Source organism: Oncorhynchus kisutch, linkage group LG15 (genome assembly GCF_002021735.2).
Source record: "Oncorhynchus kisutch isolate 150728-3 linkage group LG15, Okis_V2, whole genome shotgun sequence".
In the NCBI taxonomy this organism is placed as follows: domain Eukaryota; kingdom Metazoa; phylum Chordata; class Actinopteri; order Salmoniformes; family Salmonidae; genus Oncorhynchus; species Oncorhynchus kisutch.
Genome location: NC_034188.2, coordinates 19,408,757 through 19,432,402, shown reverse-complemented (window position 1 = coordinate 19,432,402; position 23,646 = coordinate 19,408,757). Strand labels below are relative to the sequence as shown.

The 23,646-nt window shown below is 42.2% G+C and overlaps 1 protein-coding gene across 3 annotated transcripts; it reads left to right on the top strand.

Annotated features, from left to right (window-relative positions):
• The first annotated feature begins 429 nt into the window (after positions 1–429).
• Positions 430–23,500, top strand: fam149a (family with sequence similarity 149 member A). 3 transcript variants are annotated; one of them, XM_031789808.1, is made up of 15 exons: positions 430–691; positions 6,569–6,658; positions 6,968–7,100; positions 7,585–7,727; positions 7,942–8,073; positions 15,349–15,510; positions 15,683–15,876; positions 16,113–16,267; positions 16,469–16,572; positions 16,803–17,048; positions 17,403–17,529; positions 17,894–18,016; positions 19,315–19,393; positions 20,433–20,588; positions 21,617–23,500. In XM_031789808.1, the coding sequence occupies exons 1-15, from the start codon at positions 561–563 to the stop codon at positions 21,691–21,693; spliced, it is 2,052 nt and encodes a 683-aa protein (XP_031645668.1). In that variant the 5' UTR covers positions 430–560; the 3' UTR covers positions 21,694–23,500. The 3 variants fall into 3 exon arrangements, 2 of the variants coding, with proteins under 2 accessions (XP_031645668.1, XP_020357677.1); XR_002257223.2 differs by lacking the exon at positions 430–691 and adding an exon at positions 5,006–5,458 and having other exon boundaries at positions 17,403–17,536; XM_020502088.2 differs by lacking the exon at positions 430–691 and adding an exon at positions 5,009–5,458.
• Positions 23,501–23,646: the final 146 nt, after the last annotated feature.

Sequence of the window (23,646 nt, the reverse complement as noted above, 5' to 3'; positions counted from 1 at the left end):
TTAATACATTTGCAAAAATGTCTAAAAACCTGTTTGCGCTTTGTGATTGCTATAATTTGTGTCGATTGCTGAGGATGTATTTATTTGTAATACATTTTAGAATAAGACTAAGGTAACAAAACGTGGAAAAACTCAAAGGGTCTGAGTACTTTCAGAAGGCACTGTAACTCGTCTGTTTTATCGCCTACCAACATGGTCCTATTTTACTTTGGTTATAACTAACATATTGAATGCAATGCAGGAATACAATACATTCAGTGAAAGTCTTTGATGTAGTAGGCTAGATCAAAGCCTGATACAGTAGCGAAGTTCCTTGGTCCAATCAGATTCCCCACATTTGTTTGGCGTAGCAACCACCTGCATCTGGCAGGCACACGTGCTGCCAGGCTCAGTTCATTTGGGATGCGAGGCTGCGGTCGCATTTCCATTCATAGTTTACGTCTCCGAAACCGAGCCGACCTGGGATCAGTTGAAAGTAGGGACTAGGACGAGTTTAGGCTTTTTTCATGACGGTCCAGGCACAGACAACGCATATAAAGGATCTGCAGGCTCCATAGCCCATGGAGTGTTTGTTAGAAATAATGTATCTTAACTCCGACAAATGGTTCCTGCTTGACAGAGATCAGTATCAATGGAAGAGGCCGAGCACAAGCAGACTGCAACCGATGCAACAGAAGGATGACAGTTCAAAGTAAGATTCCCTAAATGCATAATTTTAAGCTTTTTTTTCTTCTGATTTATCACAACCAAAAGTTGGAAATACTTTTGCTTTGTGGAACTATTTAAAATGTTGTGATACTCACCTTCCACTGTGTAAGTATTTGTTGTTTAATGTAAAGTTGATAGAACTTCTTATCTCGTTCGCCAGACACTTTCCGTTCAAAGTCAAGCACTGCCGCCTATGGAGGTTAATGAAAAAAAACGTATAATGTGCAGATGTCTTCTGACCCCTTTTTTAATTTCCTCATCAACTGGTCTGCTCCATTTGTCCCTCAATGGCATCTTGATATGACTAATTAATACAGGGCCAATGTCAGAGAATCAAGGTGTAGTCTTTCCTTTGCCACAGCTATATCTAATTGCTCCATCTACCCTGACAGCATGGTTAAGGCATAGTTACGGCTTAAATACCCCCTGAGTACCTCTGTCTCAGATAATGAGACGAGGGACTGCTATTGCATTCACGTAATTTGATTTGAAAAGAACGTTAATGCGGGCTATACTTTTAAGCAATAAGGCCCGAGGGTATGTGGTGTAAGGCCAATATACCTTGCTAAGGGATAGAATTATTATTATTATTATGCACGACGACAACAGCCCTTAGCCATATATCACAAACGCCAGAGGTGTCTTATTGCTACGTATTATAAACTGGTTACCAACCTAATTAGAGCAGTAAAACTAAATGTTTTGTTATACCTGTGGTATACGGTTTGATATACCACTGCTGTCAGCCAATCAGCATTCAGGGCTCGAACCATCCAGTTTATAATTGTTGTTAAATAGTCTCTCAGTTGTAGCCATTGCATGAATATGGATTAAAGTGAAATCACGGCAGTAGTATGTCTGCTATATTTTGTGTGGTAAAGTAATGCATAGGGGTTAGGCAAAGTGACACTCCAGCAGTTTGATAAATGATATTTTAGTGACCTCTTGTGAAAAGAATAGAGAATGAGGGTTCTGAACTTTTAAAGGGAAATTTCAAAAATGTTCATATTCATCATTTCCAGCAACACGCCAGTCAAAAAGAGAGGAAGATAAGTGTTTCCAATGACATCAACAACCAATTAGTAGACAATTAGAAGGGAATTATTAGGCACCGCCTACTCATAATTGGTTAAAATCACATGATGCACATTAACAGAAAGTAGCCTATGGGTGAGAGGCATTTATGTGTTGTATATTTTTTGTGATGTCACATTTTGCCACTGTGAAGGGAAGGATATCTAGTCAGTTGCGCAACTGAATGCATTCAAGCGAAATATGTCTTCCGCTGCCTTAATCGACGTTGACTGGAAAGCAGTATGTTGTTGCAGGGGGTTAGTTAGTTGCCTTGCTCAACGGCAGAATGGCAGATTTATCCACCTTGCCTTCTCAGGGATTCAAATCAGCAACCTTTCGGTTAATGGCTCAATGCTTCTAACCGCCAAGCTACTTGGACAGTAATGCATAAGGTGATGGGTCAGGTCATAGGTTACGTTATCTTTAAAGGTAGACTCAGAGAAATGACAGGAGATGTAGCTCCACCAAGTAAACTAGTAGTAGTGGATACATTTCCTGAAAAACCAGGAGCAAACTTCTCAGCTGTTTTGGTCCTGTTGTAACATTGTAACAGTGTGCTGTGCAGTGGAGGCTGCTGAGGGGAGGACAGCTCATTATAATGGCTGGAATGCAGTGTAATGGAATGGTATCAAACATATGAAGACCATGTTTTTGATACCATTCCATTTTCTCCATTCCAGACATTTATTATGAGCCGTTCTCCCCTCAGCAGCCTCCACTGGTAAATGCACATATCCCAGGTATTCCCAGGAAAGCCTTGCATCGTACTCATCTCAATGGCCGCTTTCGAGCGGATCATTTTTGCCAAGTTGATGACCATCGTCGGTTACCGCTTTTCAAGGAGTGTTGCATTCAGACTGAGGACTGCGTAGCACATGGGGATGTGTAAAACATACTCCGCAGCCTGAAGTGTCCCCACCAGAGAATTGCTAGCTTTTAGCCTGGCGCAGACTGGTAACACACTTCAGAAGGCCGGTCACTAGTGCTAGCAAGGCAGAGGTCCTGGGGTCGAGCCTCGGTGTGAGCCGAATCATGAGGAAGTGGTACTCACTAAGCAAGCAGCGTGACATCCTTTACACCTACATGTACTTTTCAAATATCATGCAATTAAAGGACATGACGTTTTGACTGCCAGTTTCTGCAGTTGCTTCTCACCAGCTGCACCATGCAGCCGTCGCCTGCACTGTGGGAGGCTCTATTGTCACGCATTAGGGAGTCTTTGTATAACCATGCGAACGTGACCAAAGACATGACTGAAACAAGAACAGATTTGCAGGGATTTATGTGGACGGTGGATATACTGTATACAAAGAAATGTAATATTTGAGGCGCTCTCTCACTAATTGATTGTACAATGTACACACATACTATTATAATTTCAGTTTGTGAGTGTGTGATATGGGGGTTAGATACATGTTTATTTTGACGCCATCTTGCTGAGTCTACCTTTTAAATGACAAAGTCAGTGTTAATGTGACTCGCCAGATTAAGAAGTTTGAAAACCCAATCAGAAAAAAACCTTGAAAACCCCATTTGATTTTTGCCCCCTAAAAAAACTGAAAATACTTCATTTTGGTTTTTATTTTATTTGAATGGTTTTAGAGTCAAAGATAATAGTTTCAGTATAGTTTTAGTTTTTCAAACCGGTTTGTTAATCATTTTATTTCAGTTTACTGAATAGTTTTTTCATGATTTACTTTTCGTTTTCATTTACTATAATAACCTTGGTGGTCACTCAATTGACAGAAAAGCAGATATGGAGCAGCAGAGATCTCACAGGGATGGTTGCTCAAGCCCTATGAAATCACTGTACTATTGTTGCCTCACAAAGGCCTGGGAGAAAACGACTCCATTTCAATTAGGTGGGCCTTTCTGTACCCGTGCTGTTGCTGAAAGTTTGATGAGCATGTGTTGGCTGGGTTGTGTTCGGCTGGTTTGGCATTTGCTCTGTGAGGGAAATGTGAGCTGTCTGGCTGGGACGTCCACCCTCCTCTTTGACCTCCACCAACCGTTAAGCCGCCTGCATCACTCTCTCGCTAATTAGTTTTCCTTTGCCATCCATACCACACAGGAGGGCTTTTGTTCTTGTTTACTAGAGGGTGGTAGTGTGTGGTGTTTACAGGAAGTATACAGGATCCCCCTCAAATTCAAGTTAAGTTGGATTATTTTTGCGGAAATGAAGCTTTCCCCCACATGCATCTTTTCCTCTGTGCATTTATTATTTTAATGAACGAGCTTATAGAAACATGATGAGGACAGCAGTTTCATTGTTCTGCTAGACTCTCTGCCCAGGGGGAGAGAATGACAAAGATAGCAAGGTGTGGTTTTTCCACATGAACGCTCTACTGAACCACAGGTGGGACCAACCCGGTTTTCCACTCACTGGGGCTCAACTGTTGCTGTGGGAGCCAAGGAAATAAGGAAACGGAGAGAAAGATGTATGGATAGCATTTGTTGCTATGGGATGGAGAAGGATTCAGGGAGAAAAGAATGAGAGAGAGAGATGAGTGGAAACAAAACAGGAAAAGGTAGGAAGAGAGATGAAGACAGTCCCTGGATGCCAGACAGGAGACATAGCAGTGATATGGTGTACTAGTAAGTGTGTGTGTCTGTGTCTGTGTGTGTGCACGTGCATGCAACTAATGAATCACTGAACTGCCTGTCCCCAGCAGACCAATAGACATAGAAGAGACAGAGTAGGAAGGGGGAGAGAGAGGAAGAAGGGGCAGGATAGATGGGAGTAGGGGAGGGAGGAGAGGGATAGATGGGAGAAGGTGATAGACGAGAGGGGAGGGATAGACGAGAGGGGAGGGATAGACGGGAGGGAGGGGGAGGGGGAGGGATAGACTGGAGGAGAGAGATAGATGGGAGGGGAGGGATAGATGGGAGGGAGGGGATAGACAGGGGAGGGGAGGGATAGACGGGGGGGGGAGGGATAGACAGGAAGAGGAGGGATAGGATAGGGAGGGATAGACAGGAGGAGTAGACGGGAGTAGGGGGAGGGATAGATGGGAGGAGGGGGATAGACGGGAGGGATAGACAGGAGAGGGAGGGGAGGAGGGATAGACGGGAGGAGGGGGAGGGATAGGAGGAGGGGGATAGACGGGAGGAGTAGACGGGAGGAGAGGGAGGGATAGATGAGAGGGAGGAGAGGGATAGACAGGAGAGGGAGGGGAGGGAGGGATAGAGAAAGAGAGGAGAGACGTCAGCAGGGAGTTTCAACCATGGTCAGACCGTAAGAAGGTATCAGAGTCATCCGGTGATCTGAAGGGGGGGCGTCGGAGGCGGGGAGGAAGATGAGAAGATCGTCACCTTGTGCGTGACCAGCACCCTGGGGTTTGCTTTGACCTTTACTGTACCAGCCAGAGAGGAGGCGGGGGAGGAGGAACCTTTGGCTGGAGATGCGTGAGTGTGGGCTGAGGTGTGCCGGGCAGAGTGCTGGGGTGGACAGCCAGGTCAGACAGCTGAGGAGGAGGCAGTGGACAACCCCTGGCTCTTTGGCTCCAGGCACCTCTAGGGAGGGAGAGTAGATGCCTGCAGCTGCCGTTACCCAGGGTGTTTCCCTCAACCTGGGGGCCCTGCCTGGCTCCAGCCTCCCACTGCTGGTCCACCCGCTCCACACGGACTACTGTAGGCTAGCGGAACACAGCAGGGGCAGGGCACTCATCGTCATAGGGTAAGTCGTGTTTTTTTTGTAAGGAAGCTATAGTTAATTGATTATAACAAATGCATATTTGAGACATTTATCTCCACTCCATTCATCTGTATCACCTGATGGCGTCTAGTTTCAATGACATTTGGTTCAGTGCTTGACTTGGGCAGGAGATCACCGGAGTTGAGAACTGGCACCTGACATTTTCCACAGCTTGAGCTCCTGTTCCTCTTTATAGGAGCTACACAAAGTATTTGTGGAGCTCCTGCACCTGAATATAAATAGTACCAGCACCCAAAATGAGTCCCAGCACCTATTTCAGTCCAAGTCCAGCACTGATTTGGTTTCAGTTTCCATCTTGTAATGACTTTTCAGCGGTTTAACAGTTCCATTGCTCTATGACATAATTCATTGTAATATTTGTAGCATGCTGTGTATGTTGCAATAGTGTCAGGACACACTGTTCATTATCCCAGCCAAAAACTCAGCAGGGACTGGAAATGGCATTATCAGACAGTGTACATTTACCTCACACCAGTTTGTGCTATTCTCTCCTCAGATTACATTGTGTACAAGAGACATTTAAATGGAAATCCAGGGACATATTATGCAAGAAATTGAAACAATATGACATGTGGATATGAATTTAAAATATATATTTCAATGTCTAATTCTGTCTATCCATCTTTATTTCAAACAAACAACAAAAGATGAAGTAGTAGACTAACTCATTCAGGCATGTAATTGTCGGCATATTTATTACCGTGCCTTGTTCAGGTTGAATTATTAATGTCATAACTAGCAGGGGGATTAGGGGGGTAGTCAGTCAGTGGAAGAAAGCTGGCTGGGGTGCTGTTGTACGGGCTGGGTGAGGGTTTGTTACCATCATCGTGCTAATGTTGCTGGTGTCCTTTTGAACGGGACATCTGTTTGGCACTGTCACTCATCAGGTAAGCATGGAGGTGACGTATCAGGTGTGACTTGACTGTTATGTGGTGTATGTGTTATGTATAATGTATGCAAGATAATCACATAGGTATGGAACTTCCTCATCTGCCTTCCATCTACCTACTATACTTCCCCGCAAAGCAAAAACATTTAAACATTGACAGCTTTTCTTTGCATTTGTTCCAGGAAAAAGCTGGTCAGCGAGAAGAGCATTTTCTCAAACCCTTCCCTCTTCACCCGAGGCAGTCAAGGAGTGGCCATTGCAAGTCAGCTAAGGTACTGTGCTTCAAATCAATCATGTGTTACGTTGTAATTTTCCAATGATAGAAATCAGTAGTAAATGTTTTAACAGTAGATTTAACAGATAGCCATAAGTTACATTTTATATAACGACTTGTTTCATAATGGACAACCAGGTCTGCTTCTCCAATGGCACCCTAATTCCCTCTATAGTGCACTACCTTTGACCATTACTATTGACCAGAGCCCTTGGTCAAAAGTTGTGCACTATATAGGGAATAGAGTGCCATTTGGGATGCAACCAGTATGGGTGAGGTCTTCTCTGATGCTAATGTATTCCTCTAGTGAGTTGTCTTTGTACCAGTCTTCCTGTGGAGGAGTGACCCCTGAGAGACTCCTCACCTGCTGGTCTGAGACTCAGAGCTGTGATACAGGCCTCTCTACTGAACAGAGCTCTCTCTACTCATGGAGATATGATGTATGAGCGCGCACACGCACGCACACACGCACGCACACACACACACACACACACACACACACACACACACACACACACACACACACACACACACACACACACACACACACACACACACACACACACACACACACACACACACACACACACACACACACACACACACACACACACACACACACACACACACACACACACACACACACACACACACACACACATGGTAGTCTAGTGGTTAGAGTATTGGACTAGTAACCGGAAGGTAGCAAGTTCAAAACTCCCGAGCTGGCAAGTCTGTCGTTCTGCCCCTGAACAGGCAGTTAACCCACTGTTCCTAGGCCGTCATTGAAAATAAGAATTTGTTCTTAACTGACTTGCCTAGTTAAATAAAGGTAAAATTAAAATAAATAAAAACACACACACACACAGAGCCCTTTGCAGTATAGAAGGTCTTGTGAGTGTGTGCCTCCTGTGGTGTGTTCAGGAGTTTGACAGAGTGAACACCCAGCGTGTGCGTCAGCTATTCAGTGATGTGGACGAGCTGCTGTATGAAGGGAGGGTGAACAGCAGCTCCCTGGGACTGCAGGAGGAGTGTCAGGAGTGGACCGGACACTCCCCACACCTCAGGTACACCAACAGCATGGCCATGTCCCAAATGCCTATCTATAATGCACTTCTTTACCCAATGGGCCCCTGTCAAGTGTAGTGCACTTACATAGGGAATAGGGTGCCAGTTGGGATGCAAATAAAGTCCTTCATGTGAAAGTGTTTATTTGAATTGGCTCTCCCTCTGTGTCTCTTTCCAATACTTTCTTATATTGTTTCTGTCTTTCCTTCACAGAATTCTGGGTAATCAGCTGGAGTCGCCCAATCAGGAAGGGTTTCAGTACGTTCACAGGAGAGTGGAGGCCAGTGGAGGGAGAGGGAGTGCAGTGCTGCCCCCGTGTGTGGACAAGAGGGAGAACTCTGGAGAGTAAGGCCTGGCTCCTTGTGTATACTACACAAAAACAACAACATGGCGCTAACATCTCACGGTGCTTCAGTTGGTTTCCCATGGCAACAGAGCAGACATGAGAATTTTGGAGGAGTGGCATTATGGTTGTGTGTTCAGGTGTGTGTTGTGGAGGTGAGCTCTGTGGCAGCTAAGGGACAGATGAAATAATGAGCAATCTGCCATGGTTCTGGGAATAACATCCAGGCAGTCTGTCTCCAGGCAACACAGTTGTTTGTTTACTAATCAATTCCAAACGAGGATTTACCTTATTAAACACACCTACTTAAACACACCTATTACAGCCTTGTTTGTTCAGGATTCAGTGAGGGAGCCAGACTAGTGGGAGAATGACTGTCTGGCTGCATAAATACACATACTGTAGTATGGTATGAATACAATGCAAGTGGTAGCACAGTATGCTTTCAAAGGTGATCCAAAACAATGATCTAGAAATGATCTAGTAAGGAGAAATGCCAAAAGACCTAATCCAAGTACACGTCATGATGAACTCTGAAAGATTTAAACAACCTTGATGTTTTCTCAGACCATAACTAACTAAAATCCCTTTTATATCAAAACCTGACTTTCTTTACCATACTGTCTGCCTTATACAGTGCCTTCTGTTTGGGGCAGGGAGTAAAAAATGTGGTACATGAAAACCCACATCGAGACACAGTCATGGTTGTGGTATTTTCTTACAAAAAATCCTTCGATGCCTCTGAAAACTTGTCCCAGCTTTTTATTTTATTGTTTTAGCAACAAAAAAAGTGCATATTTTTTATTAACAACAAATCAATACAATAAGTACATGGGTAACACAGGTACAGTTGAGGTGGGAAGTCTACAGACACTTAGGTTGGAGTCATTACAACTCGTTTTTCAACCACTCCACACATTTCTTGTTAACAAACTATAGTTTTGGCAAGTCAGGTAGAACATCTACTTTGTGCATGACACAAGTCATTTTTCCAATAATTGTTTATCGACAGATTATTTAACTAATAATTCACTGTATCACTATTCCAGTGGGTCAGAAGTTTATATACACTAAGTTGACTGTGCCTTTAAACAGCTTTCAAAATTCCAGAAAATTATGTCATGGCATTAGAAGCTTCTGATAGGCTACTTGACATCATTTGAGTAAATTTGAGGTGTACCTGTGGATGTATTTCAAGGCCTACCTTAAATCTCAGTGCCTCTTTGCTTGACATCATTGGAAAATCAAAAGAAATCAGCCAAGACCTCAGAATTTTTTTTGTAGACCTCTACAAGTCTGGTTCATCCTTGGGAGCACTTTATAAATGCCTGAAGGTACCACGTTCATCTGTACAAAAAAAATAGTACGCAAGTATAAACACCATGGGACCACGCAGCCATCATACCACTCAGGAAGGAGACGCGTTCTCTCTCCTAGAGATGAATGTATTTTGGTGCGAAAAGTGCAAATCAATCCCAGAACAACAGCAAAGGACCTTGTGAAGATGCTGGAGGAAACAGATACAAAAGTATCTATATCCATATGAGTCCTATAACCTTAAAGGCCGCTCAGTAAGGAAGAAGCCACTGCTCCAAAACCACAATAAAAAAGCCAGACTACGGTTTTCAACTGCACATGGGGACAAAGATCGTACTTTCTGGAGAAATGTCCTTTGGTCTGCTGCAGGAGGGACTGGTGCAATTCACAAAATAGATGGCATCATGAGGTAGGAAAATTATGTGGCTATATTGAAGCAACATCTCAAGACATCAGTCAGTAAGAACTTCTTAAGGATAGGGTCTAGTTTCCTGAATTTCCGCCTGACTGATGTGCCCCAAGTAAACTGCCTGTAACTCAGGCCCAGAAGCCAGGATATGCATATAATCGGTAGCATTGAATAGAAAACAGTAGTTTCTAAAACTGTTAAAATAATATCTGAGACTATAACAGAATTGATATGGCAAATGAAAATCCAAAGAAAAACCAACCAGATATTGTTTTTTTTAGGTCCCAGGCTCATACAATTGAAAGCTATGGGCCCTATGTAATTCCGACTCCCAGATTGCAATTCCTATGGCTTCCACTGGATGTCAACAGTCTTTATTGAAGGTTTCAGGCTTGTCTTTTGAAAAACAAGCAAGAATTTGGAGATTTGGTGAAGAGAGCACCGGAACAATATCAGTCTTTCGGCGCGCGAGGGAGAGGGCGCGCTTACTAATTTTGCTTTCCTATTTAACATACTACTTTCTGTATGAAATATTATAGTTTATTTACATTTTAGAGAACCTAAGAATTAAATAGAAAAGTCGTTTGACTTGTTTGGACGAATTTTAGTGGTAGCTTTTTGGACTCCTTTTAACGAGTCGATGTTGAACGAGTGGATTACTGAAATCGATGGCGCCAACTAACTGACTTTTTGGGATATAAAGAAGGATTTTATCTAACAAAACGACCATTCATGTTGTAGCTGGGACCCTTGGGATTGCAAACAGAGGAAGATCTTCAAAAGTAAGTGATTTATTTCATCGCTATTTGTAATTTTCTGAAGCCTGTGCTGGTTGAAAATATGTTGATGTGGGCGCCGTCCTCAGACAATCGCATGGTATGCTTTCGCTGTAAAGTCTATTGTAAATCGGACAACGCAGTTAGATTAACAATAATGTAAGCGTTTAAATTATATAAGATACTTGTATGTTCATGAATGGTTTATATTACGAGTATTTATTTGAATTGTGCACCCCACAATTTCACCGGATGTTGTTAAAGCTTGGACGCAAATGGGCCTTCCAAATGAACAATGACCCCAAGCATACTTCCAAAGTTGTTGCAAAATGGCTTAAGGACAACAAAGTCAAGGTATTGGAGTGGCCATCACAAAGCCCTGACCTCAATCCAATAGAACATTTGTGAGCAGAACTGAAAAGGCATGTGCGAGCAAAGAGGCCTACAAAGCTGACTCAGTTACACCAGCTCTGTCAGGAGGAATGGGCCAAAATGTACCTAACTTCTTGTGGGAAGCTTGTGGAAGGCTACCCGAAATGTTTGACCCAAATTAAACAATTTAAAGGCAATGCTACCAAATACTTATTGAGTTTATGTAAACTTCTGACCCACTGGGAAGGTGATGAAAGAAATAAAAGCTGAAATAAATCATTCTCTCGACTATTATTCTGACATTTCACATTCTTAAAATAGTGGTGATCCTAACTGACCCAAGACAGGGAAATTTTACTAGGATTAAATGTCAGGAATTGTGAAAAACTGAGTTTAAATGTATTTGGCTAAGGTATATGTAAACTTCTGACTTCAACTGTTTATATAAAGAATATACAAAGGACATTTGGGCTAGGAGGTACAGTACAAAAAGCAGAGTTTCACTGGAAATGTGTCAATATTATTGCAAACCAACATGAAGTTAAGGGCACCAAAAGTAGAGAAGACATGATGAGGAATACATTTCCACATAGAAGGGGGTCTTATTTGGAATTAATTTATCCAATTGATTTTAAAAGTATTATTTAAGGTAGTAAAGTCCAGATAATTCAGCCCGCCATACTCATAAGTGTTCATTACAACAGTTCGGTTTCTCCACAGAAAGTTGAAAAGCATCTGGTCTATGTCTTTGCTTATTTTACCCCCAAGATAAAAAAGATACCTTCAGCCTTGGTTATTAGGACTCTTCCTTTTAAAGATACACCCCTCTGTAGACATTGATTTAGCTTCTTCTGGGTTTTTTAATAAGAGGGTTAACATTTAGTAAGCCTCTAGACTTCTAATCCTTATTAATGGTTATGCCTAAATATCTAAGCGCTTCTTTCACTGGCATACCATAATATGAGGGTGTCACACAATATTTGACAGTCGTAGGTTCACATTTATTAATGTTAAGTAAAAATTGCTAGAGTAGTTAGCAAGTCTTGTTTGCTCATCTGTAATAACACCATCAATGTTTAAATGATGGATAGTGTTATTTGTAGAATGAAATAGGATGAATTCTGTTCTCCCTCATCAAGCCATTTTTTCCTAGATCTAATAAAGGCTCCTTCTGCTTTTTATCTATATATATTATCCAGTTTATTTAATCTATATATATTATCCAGTTTATTTAATCTATATATATTATCCAGTTTATTTAATCATATATATTATCCAGTTTATTTAATCTATATATATTATCCAGTTTATTTAATCATATATATTATCCAGTTTATTTAATCTATATATATTATCCAGTTTATTTAATCATATATATTATCCAGTTTATTTAATCATATATATTATCCAGTTCATTTAATCTATATATATTATCCAGTTTATTTAATCATATATATTATCCAGTTTATTTAATCATATATATTATCCAGTTTATTTAATCATATATATTATCCAGTTTATTTAATCTATATATATTATCCAGTTTTGTTACGGCTTTCTTCCGTCGAAGGAGAGTCGGACCAAAATGCAGCGTGGTTAGTTCGATACATGTTTAATGAATGAAAATACAAACAAATACAAAAACAACAAACGGAAATGTGAAAACCTAATACAGCCTGTCTGGTGAATACAAACACACTGAGACAGGAACAATCACCCACAAACACACAGTGAAACCTGGGCTACCTAAATATGGTTCCCAATCAGAGACAACGAGAATCACCTGACTCTGATTGAGAACCGCCTCAGGCAGCCATAGACTCTGCTAGAAAACCCCACTAAGCCACAATCCCAAAACCTATGAAAAACCCCCATACATAAACACAACACAAAATAAACCCATGTCACACCCTGGCCTGACCAAATAAATATAGAAAACACAAAATACTAAGACCAGGGCGTGACAAGTTTATTTAATCTATATATATTATCCAGTTTATTTAATCATATATATTATCCAGTTTATTTAATCATATATATTATCCAGTTTATTTAATCTATATATATTATCCCGTTTATTTAATCTATATATATTATCCAGTTTATTTAATCATATATATTATCCAGTTTATTTAATCATATATATGTGTGTGTGTATTTATTATCCAGATTATTTTGTAACTCAATCAGTTCCATGTTCTACTCCCCTGAGAGGCCGGCTGGGGACCTCTGAGAAAGGGAAGTTATCTTAATGATCACCTTTTCCTCCTCAGCTCTTCTGGTCTTAGCAAGATTACTACCAGATTTCCTAAGGTCTTTGGCCACTTCAAATTTAAAGAGCTCCCAGTTCGTGCGATAAGATTGTTCTTCACAAGCTCTTTCCCAAAAGTGTGAGAGCAGAGGTTTAACCTCAAACTGAATTATATCATTATTTAACAAGGAGCTATTTAGCTTCCAGTAGGACGCTCGACCTAGGTTAGTATCAGGGGTAAATATTTTGACATCAATGTAAATAGCCCTATGTTCTGTGAAGACCTATTGTACTTCACATTGTTTCGTAACCCTCTGAAGGCTCCGCTTGGGTCATTACAATGTGGGTCATTACAATGAAAAATACCTTTGGTATATAAACAGTGACATATTTTTTTACTGGCAACATAGCATGAATTCTGTCTGAAATAGGTATACTGTGGCCTGTGAAAGTATTCACCCCCTTGGCATTTTTCCTATTCTGTTGCCTTGCAACCTGGATTTAAAATGATTTTGTATCATTTGATTTACACAACATGCATACCACTTTGAAGATGCAAAATATTTTTTTCTTGTGAAACAAACAAGAAAACAGAACTTGAGCGTGCATAACTATTCACTCCCCAAAGTCAATACTTTGTAGCGCCACCTTTTGCAGAAATTACAGCTGCAAGTCTCTTGGGGTATGTCTCTATAAGCTTGGCACAACTAGCCACGGGGATTTTTGCCCATTCTTCAAGGCAAAACTGCTCCAGTTCCTTCAAGTTGGATGGGTTCCACTGGTGTACAGCAATATTTAAGTCATACCACAGATTCTCAATTGGATTGAGGTCTGGGCTTTGACTAGGCCATTCCAAGACATTTGAATGTTTCCCCTTAAACCACTCGAGTGTTGCTTTAGCATTATGCTTCCTGCTGGAAGGTGAACCCCTGTCCCAGTCTCAAATCTCTGGAAGACTGAAACAGGTTTCCCTCAAGAATTTCCCTGTATTTAGTGCCATCCATCATTCCTTCAATTCTGACCAGTTTCCCAGTCCCTGCCGATGAAAAACATCCCCACAGCATGATGCTGCCACCACCATGCTTCACTGTGGGGATGGAGTTCTCGGGGTTTATTTATTTCTTTTTATTTCACCTTCATTTAACCAGGTAGGCTAGTTGAGAACAAGTTCTCATTTACAACTGCAACCTGGCAGGTGTGATGAGAGGTGTTGGGTTTGCGCCAGACATAGTGTTTTCCTTGATGGCCAAAAAGCTCAATTTTAGTCTCATCTGACCAGAATCCCTTATTCCATATGTTTGGGGAGTCTCCCACATGCCTGTTGGTGAACATCAAACGTGTTTGCTTTTTCTTTAAGCAATTGCTTTTTTTCTGGACACTCTTCTGTAAATCCCAGCTCTGTGGAGTATACGGCTTAAAGTGGTCCTATGGACAGATACTCCAATCTCCCCTGTGGAGCTTTGCATGTCCTTCTGGGTTATCTTTGGTCTCTTTGTTGCCACTGATTAATGCCCTCAATGCCTGGTCTGTGAGTTTTGGTGGGCCACCCTCTCTTGGCAGCTTTGTTGTGGTGCCATATTATTTCCATTTTTAAATAATGGATTTAATGGTGCTCCGTGGGATGTTCAAAGTTTCTGATATTTTTCTATAACCCTACCCTGATCTGTACTTCTCCACAACTTTGTCCCTGACCTGTTTGGAGAGCTCCTTGGTCTTCATGGTGCCACTTACTTGGTGGAACCCCTTGCTTAGTGGTGTTGCAGACTCTGGGGCCTTTCAGAGCAGGTGTGTGTATATATACTAAGATCATGTGACACTTAGATTGCACACAGGTGGACTTTATTTAACTAATTATGTGACTTCTGAAGGTAATTGGTTGCACCAGATCTATTTAGGGGCTTCATAGCAAAGGGGGTGAATACATATGCATGCACCACTGCACCACCATTTTGAATTTTTTTGAATATTTTGAAACAAGTTTTTTTTCTTCACTTCACCAATTTGGACTATTTTGTGTCTGTCCATTACATGAAATCCAAATAAAAATCTATTTAAATGACAGGTTGTAATGCAACAAAATAGGAAAAATGCCAAGGGGATGAATACTTTTGCAAGGCACTGTACTCATAATAATCTGCTTTCCTGACTGCAGGTTATGTGTTGAAGGTCACGGTCTTTCCCCAACTCCCTGCACATTGCAGGGGGCAACCCCTCTCTCCCACTCTCTCTGTGATCACTCATCCCTACTACAAGAAGAGGTCTACGAGGCAGAGGGAAGGATGGAGGAATTTCTTGCCTATGATGCCAAAGACATGTAAGGCATTTGAACTTTACTTTCTAAGCATAATATTTCAAGATTATGTGGAAGCATGTAACAGCCTGTGGGAGAGAGAGAGAGGGAGTGTGCGTGTGTCTGTGTGCAAGCCTGTGGTGGAACGAGGGCCTTATTGCTCCAGTGTGTCGTGACGTCAGTGTTTTCTCCCCAGGGAGGATGAGTGGGTGAGTCAGAGAGGAGTCTCGGGATCTGTGGGGGCAGCAGGGAGATCCGGGGTACCCCCTGTGTCTCCCCACACCTGTATCAGGGATGCCGTGGCTGACGAGGCCTTTGATGACATGTGGAGGGAGGTGGTGAACTCTCTGGGGGAGCTCCTCCACAAACACTGGCAGAGACAAATCACTGGTCTGTCTATCTACAAACCACTGTATTACAGAGCTGCCATAGAACTACATGAATACCAATGATGATATGCCTATTATACACAGCAATCATGGTACTGCACACCAACTCTGTTATAACTAATGGCTTTTGTTATGCTGTGTTATGAATTGGGCTAGGAGTTAGACCTGATCACTTGACCTGGCCAGGATAAACTCTGGGTCCTAGTTAAGAATCAAAGTATTTTGTTTTTACCGGAGGTGGAGCAGGTCACAGAGGAGTTTTGGAGGCTCTTGGTGGAGTCTTGGGTGATCCCTCTCCTCACATCAACAGTAAATGTCAGCGTGTCCCTCTCTCCAGGGGCTCCAACACACGTAGCATGCTGCTGTGGTCCAACTGCTGCCCCAGTACACAGGTGAGAAGTCTGCCAGCCACCAAAACAGTGTCAGCTGCTGCCATTGACTCTCTAGAGGAGCTCGTGCACTTATGGCAACAACACCATTCAATTGAATTAACATTTATCTCAAATACAATTATTACAATGGCCTCAAAAGAAGAGCCAAGGCCCCCTTAAAACAAGCCTTGAGCTATATTTATTTACTTCTTTTTTTTCTAGGCCTCTCAGGTATCAAGTACCTTCAAGATTAATTTAAATGGTGTTATGACAATCCAAGCTAAGCCTCTTCAACAAAGACAACATGGATTTGCAGAGAAGTCTCAGTAAGTCTGTCTGAATCCCCAGCTATAAGCTTGGGTCTGATCCTGAACAAACAAAACCATTCCTGTTTCTCTTTGGGGCTGGACAGGGTACCATTTGGGATGCAGCCTTTCTGTTAGGCTTTGAGATGAGTACAAATAAGAACTCCAACATCTAAAATAGATTAGAAAAGAAATTGACACACTGGTATGACTTTAAGTAATGTCACTACTTTTTAAAAACTTTTCTGTAGTTGTGATCTGGAGGACAGACCCAGCAGAGCTCCAGCCCCCACTATGTCTCCATCCAGGAGAGCATGTAGTACGCCCTCCCACAGAGCCCCAGGCCCAGCCCAGCGAGGCATGCCCCTGCCCAGGCTCCATATCTGCTCCAGACCCAGCTCCACCTCCAGAAGTACCAGCTCCAGGGGCAGGGCCAGGAGCTGCCTCAGCCCCAGACACACTGTCCCCAGACATCAGGTCATCAGAGGAACCAGACTGTGAGATATCTACTGTATATATTAATAAGTAAGCTAGGCTGATGTTTAATTGCAACACAATAATAATTGGTATATGCAACTACATTAAATGATTAGGACTTGGTTATGGTAATATTTACATTTTTAGGTCAAATAATAAAATTGCAGTTTTGTTCTAGAGAAGTGTTACATCATTTAGCAGACTCTCTTATCCAGAGCAGCTAGGGTTAAGTGACTTGCTCATAGCCATACCGAAAGATTTTTCACCCAGTTGACTCTGGGATTTGAACCAGCAACCTTTCAGTTACTGGCCCCATTGCTACCTGCCGTCCAACTATCATAACAAGGCTGTAATTGTCCTGGTTTGTACTGTAGGACCACAGTGACAGAAGGACAGCCGTCCCCAATCCTCAGTTCAATACAGAACCAGAGGCTCCTCCCCCTCCTCCATGCTGACCAATCAGAGCTGGAAACCTCAGTGTGTACTGCTGCACCCATGCAGGTACCAGGTGACCTACTGTTTCGTCAATATACTCAAATGTCAGTGCAGGAAGTTAGTATATCAATGTGTCAATTCTAATGCAGGTTATAGTAAATTACATTTGCCTGAATACCATAATAAATGGGTAATGATGACATGTCTTTTAAATTACTTGTCATTCTGACCGAACGTAAATGACCATATTGATTCCGCTTCTTGCATTTGCATGGACATGGAAAGCAAATATGTGTTGGCTTGGCTGACCTTGCAAACATACGTATTTCCAGTACAAAGAGCAGGTGTGTGCTGCTGTAGGGCAAGTGAACTTTGGTCTCTCTCTCTCAATTCAATTCAAGGGCTTTATATCTCTCGCTCTCTCTCACAGCTCAGGCGGAGGATTCTGCAAGGAGGACATACCACTGTACCCATCTCCATCCTTCCACTCCTCAGAGAGCCCACTCTGCTGTTGGAGTCCCTGTCTCGTCCCAACACCACACACATACTCCGGGTACGAGACACACACACACACAGTGGTGGCGTGGTGGGGTTGTCTGTGGGAGTGGCAGTAGAAGAGATTGTATTACTGTCTGTTGCATAACAGATGCCCTTATCATTATATCAAGGGTACAAAGCTGTATGCTTTGCAGCGTGGATTATTGCTCGACCTTGGTCAACTCGTTATTGGAAAAGAGAATGTGTTCTTAATGCCCCCTAGAATCGATGTCTGCACCCCTGTGGAAATCTAATTAGCATAATAAAAACATCCCCATTAAAATCTGTCAATTTAAGTTAGAGATTTTTTGCATTGGATGCGTCTCTATCCACCACATCCGCCGATATTTCACTTCTGCATCTGAGGTGAAAGGTGGCAGAGCTAGAGCGGTGTTTGTCAGACTATGATGTAGCATACGACCCCTCTATGGAAAGATGAGACTCTCACAAACACGATGGTGTTCTCCGTTTTACTCTGAGGTACAGCCGATCTGTCAAGTTATGTCTGTAGCGTCTGAACAGTTTGGGCTACACACAAATACGAGACTGTCACGGACACGTACATGTCGGTTGTTTTACTCTAGGACGCCCACAGGGCTCACAAGACTTGTCTGAAGGTCCCCCGGTACCAGTTTAAAAAATGAATGGAAGTATATGTGGAGACAGTTTAGTGGCAAGAATAAGGGGTTAAATACATGTAAAAGAATTAGGTTTTTATATCTATCAGTAGGACTGATTTTTTTTGGGGGGGGACTATCTTTCGTTCCATGTAGTGAAAATGTTATTCAACACGTTTATGTGGGCTAATAGCAGTAAGTGTCACGCATACTCCCTCTCCGACCTCTAGATCATCAGGCTGCTGATTATCCCGCACACCTGTCACCATCGTCTTGCCCACATGCACCTCTTAACACTCACCTGGACTCCATCACCTCCTTGATTATCTTCCCTATATCTGTCACTCCCCTTGGTTCTTTCCTCAGGTGTTATTGACTCATGTCTTCATGTCGGTGCGCTGTTTGTGTTTCGTGGTCATTGAACTTGCTTCCTGACTCTCAGTGCACTCGTTACAGTAAGGCTTAGTCTGTAGAGGGTTCATTTACCTGGTTAAATAAGGGCTAAATAAATAAAAGCTGTCTACCTTTTTGTGCAATGCCATGGTAATTATGGTAACATAATAGATTATTATCCTTGTTTTAGCTTGGATTACTGTAGTGTAGGTTCCATATTACCACTATTTATCTAGGTGTGTTTGCTCAAATAGTATCATTTTTCTTTTAACATGTGACTTGAAAGCAGCTATTTGTTTTCTAGTCAGACACACCCATGAAGCGATTGTTCACTCCCATGGATTTCACCTGCCACATGAAGACTGGGAAAGGACCTCACCCAGGTGACCGCAATAGTACTGTGTACTCATGTGTCTAGCCAACAAATGACAGGACAGGTGTCCAGTGCAGGGGGATCTATAAGTATTATGTACATTGTAAATATTGTTTTAGATTTTTCGGTGCGTGTTCATATAGCCTCGTGTTGTTGGAATTCATTATTTATTATTACAGCCTTTGAGGAAAGTGGAGGTTAAAGGCAGAGGCAGAATGTGTCATCGTCCCCATTGGCCCTGGTTCAAAGTAGTGCATTAGACAGAGGCTGCGGTTCAACTCATAAAAGACACCCTTGTCCACTTACCCTCGCCTTATGCCCTTGGGGGAAACCCCACGGCCATATTTGTTGTTGGTCCAAATTATTAGCCAGGAAAGGGAAGTTTGCAACCTAAACCTAAGTTTGCGAGTATACAATTATGTTGGGGCTGAAACACCCCATAATTCAATTAGCGATGATTGTACATTCACTAAGAAAAGTCAGCCGAAACCTCAACGTCAATATGGAGTCAACATACAAGGTGTAAGTAAAAACATATGTAAGTAAGTTAGAAATTGTGCTACTAATGAACAAACACGTCTCGTAAAATGAATTATGTTTTTGTTTGTTTAGCTTTTGGAAATTGTAGAAAACATTTTCCTTCATAAGTTCCAGCTAGGCAGGCCAACGTGAGTTAGCTAATTCATTTGCTATCTATCATACAGTAGCCGTACATTAATAGTTCTATAGTAGACGTGCAATCATAATTGACTGTAGCACATATAAAGCACCCACAAACTACCGCTGGCTGAAAACCCAATCATCGCAGGATGAATGAATTTCCAGCCAAGGGCAGTCCATTTAAAAATAATTTCTTCCTCCTTTGCCCTGCAAGTTTACTCGTCAGACGTCATGATACATCATCAGAAGTGTCCACTTAATTTGAGCACTGAGGGGCGAGGGTGTGTCTTAAGTGTTGGAATGCAGCCAGAGAATAGGGTGCCATTTGGGACGATATCTGTGTCGGCGTTAGACGGGCATGTCGTAATGCGTCACCTCTGGTCTCCTAGGTGACTGTGCTCCGATTGGAGTGACAGGCTTTGGTGTGGGTATCACCTGCTCCGGCTCCAGTGGCTTCTCCGAGAGCACCATGGCAATGATGAGACGCCAGCGCCCGCTATCCTCCTCTGTGGAAGGAGAGAGTGGGACCGAACCACTGCTGTTAGGTAAATACTGTATAAAGGGCAAATGACTACATGGAGTTATTAGGAGGAAAGTGGAGAGGGTACTGCATAGGCCTGGGAATTGCTAGGGACCTCACAATACCATATTATCACCATACTGAGGGACCTCACGATACCATATCACCACCATACTGAGGGACCTCACAATACCATATTATCACCATACTGAGGGACCTCACGATACCATATTATCACCATACTGAGGGACCTCATGATACCATATCACCATACTGAGGCACCTCACGATACCATATCACCATACTGAGGCACCTTACGATATCATATCACCATACTGAGGCATCTCACGATACCATATCACCATACTGAGGCACCTCACGATACCATATCACCATACTGAGGGACCTCACGATACCATATCACCATACTGAGGGACCTCACGATACCATATTACCACCATATTTAGGGACCTCAAGATTCCATATCACCATACTGGGGGACCTCACGATACCATATCACCACCAGACTGAGGGACCTCACGATACCATATCACCACCATACTGAGGCACCTCTATCATATTATCACCATACTTAGGTGTCGATACGATATGTATTGCGATTCGATACTGCGTTTTTTTCCCCTCCGATTTGATGTTCCAGACATATCGCTCACCAGAGGGCCATGAGAACATGAGTTTTGATCAGTCAGGGAAATATAAAAGTGGCGATGGAAAACAAGCTATAGGATGAAAAACACCAGAGTTTTGGCACAGGTACAGCCAACTAGCGCTAGCTAACGCTACCTAGCAAAAAGGTTCATGTAACCATATAATAAACTATATTGCGATATGTAACTATTGATTTTTTTTTCCTCCATCACTAGTAAGGTTTAGTGCAATGTGCTGCTCGTAGATTGATGTGCACAGGAAAATTGCTAGTAGGTAGATAAGTAGAGGGAGATAAGAACTGAATTGAATGGAAAAGGAAATTAAGCAGTAATTAAGCATGTGTCATTTCTACTGTAGTTTAACGGAAGTATAAAACTTATCCAGGTGTTCCTTATCAACGTAAAGTGTTTGGTCGGTTTCCTGGTCATGTGAAGAAGAGACTCCAGGTGGTGTTGTCATAGGAGCACAGTCCAGACAGGAAGACCAGAATGCATCAGGAACACCAACAATTGGAATGAATGGGTGTGACTTGATGAAGTACAGCTACGGTGAGATTTACCATAGAACTAAAACAAGAGTTTGGACTTACGTTTTGAAGCCATTCCTGTGGTGATAGCTAGCTAGCCTCCCTGACAGTGGCTATCTAGAGGTAAGACCGCAATGTGCAGATAACAGGTGGACAATTAGGACAAGGTTTTAATTTGAAAATACCACATTTAGGTTGCAATGGCATTTAGCAGGACTGCTTGGTTATATTTTATATCTGCCGTTTTAATTAGATACATTGTAGTTTATTGATGTGGCAAGAGCGATTACAGGATAGGACAAATGTGATTAAATACATTGTCCACTACTGTTTGTTTACCTAGATGTTGATTTTGCAAGCTAGCTAGCATTGTGAAGCAGTGTCTATGCATACAAGCAATCGTACGCTGATATTTCATCCAAAATCAACAATCGCCAGTGAAATATTGATAGTTTTTTTGTGAAAATCTAAGTGATATCAAATACAGTACAATATGAGGCCTCCCGAGTGTCGCAGCAGTCTTAGGCACTGCATTAGTGATTGAGGTGTCACTACAGACCCAGGTTAAATCCCATGCTGTGTCGCTGCCGACTGCGACTGGGAGACCCATGAGGTGGGCACAATTGGCCTAGCGTTGTCCGGGTTAGGGGTTTGGCCGGCTGGGAGGTCCTTGTCCCATCACCCTCTAGCGACTCCTTGTGGCAGGCCGGGCAATTGCAAGCTGACTTCAGTCGCCAGCTAGACGGTATTTCCTCTGACACATTGGTGCGGCTGGCTTCCGGGTTAAGCGAGCAGTGTGTCAAGAAGCAGCGTGGCTTGGCAGGGTCGTGTGGTAAAAAAAAGTATTTAAAATAAAAAGGCAGAAACTGCTTCTCCAATAGCCTACAACTGTGATCAGGGATTTCTATGTCATGGCGACGTTGGCTAGCTAAGCTCGTGCAGAAACACATCATCAGGTTTAACGGTCGTCATGTGCCGAACTGCGCATGTGCATACCATCAAATCAAAGGGACTCCTTTAATATAAAGGTATTTTTGACTAAAATGAAAACGTGTCACTTTCACTTGGTTGGAGTAATAACATGTTCAACTACTTAAGACATTGTCTCATAAGTTGTGCCTTTAGATTTCGAGAACTAAGGAAGAATTTCTCTTCTCTCATGGACCCCAAACCCTGGCCTGGTCTGCTTGGTCTTCCATAAACCCCAAACCCTGGCCTGGTCTGCTTGGTCTAGTTCTCAAGCATTCCCGGAAGTCTTGCGATGTTGCGCATGTGGCGATATCCAACTCAGACTCATCTGGCTTCAAAACGTAAATCCTAACTCTTGCGGGAGTTCAATGATAAATCTCATCCTTAGCTGTATTCTATGTAGTCATAACCGGAATTTATGGAAACAACCGGAAGAAAGGTCCAATTGGATTTTCATTTGGCTAAACTATTCTCAATGCAATGTTTTTTATTATTACATTGATTGATGAAACCATAACATTTATACAGATTATTAGCTGCTTCTTAACACAAGGTCATTACTAAATCTAAATTCAATGTGGCTAAATTCATTTGGTAAATGAGCCATGTTAGGAGGAAAAACATGAACTAGGTCCTACTTGTATGTTTTCTACAGAAATGTCAGTGTCTTGAAAACCCTAGGTTTTTCAAGGAATGATCATTCATTCAAATATTGTTTTGAAATTGTAACAATATAATTTTGTTATGCAATAAATGGCTATTTCTGTTACATGCACATTTGTATTTCTGGAGTGGAATGAGCTTATCTAATCAGTGTGCAAATGATACTGTAGTTGTGGTTTAGTTACCCCATGAGTCAATGTCAGAGGAGAAGAGAAAATAACTATTAACTACTACATGCACACACACACAGATTGTG

What these genes read in the sequence shown, in the direction of transcription:
- fam149a (XM_020502088.2), top strand. Translation starts at nt 5,313, where the DNA reads ATGCCTGCAGCTGCCGTTACCCAGGGTGTTTCCCTCAACCTGGGGGCC. An exon ending in GGATTTGCAGAGAAGTCTCA is followed by an intron (nt 16,573 to 16,802) that starts GTAAGTCTGTCT and finishes ACTTTTCTGTAG; the next exon opens with TTGTGATCTGGAGGACAGAC. An exon ending in GTACTGCTGCACCCATGCAG is followed by an intron (nt 17,530 to 17,893) that starts GTACCAGGTGAC and finishes TCTCTCTCACAG; the next exon opens with CTCAGGCGGAGGATTCTGCA.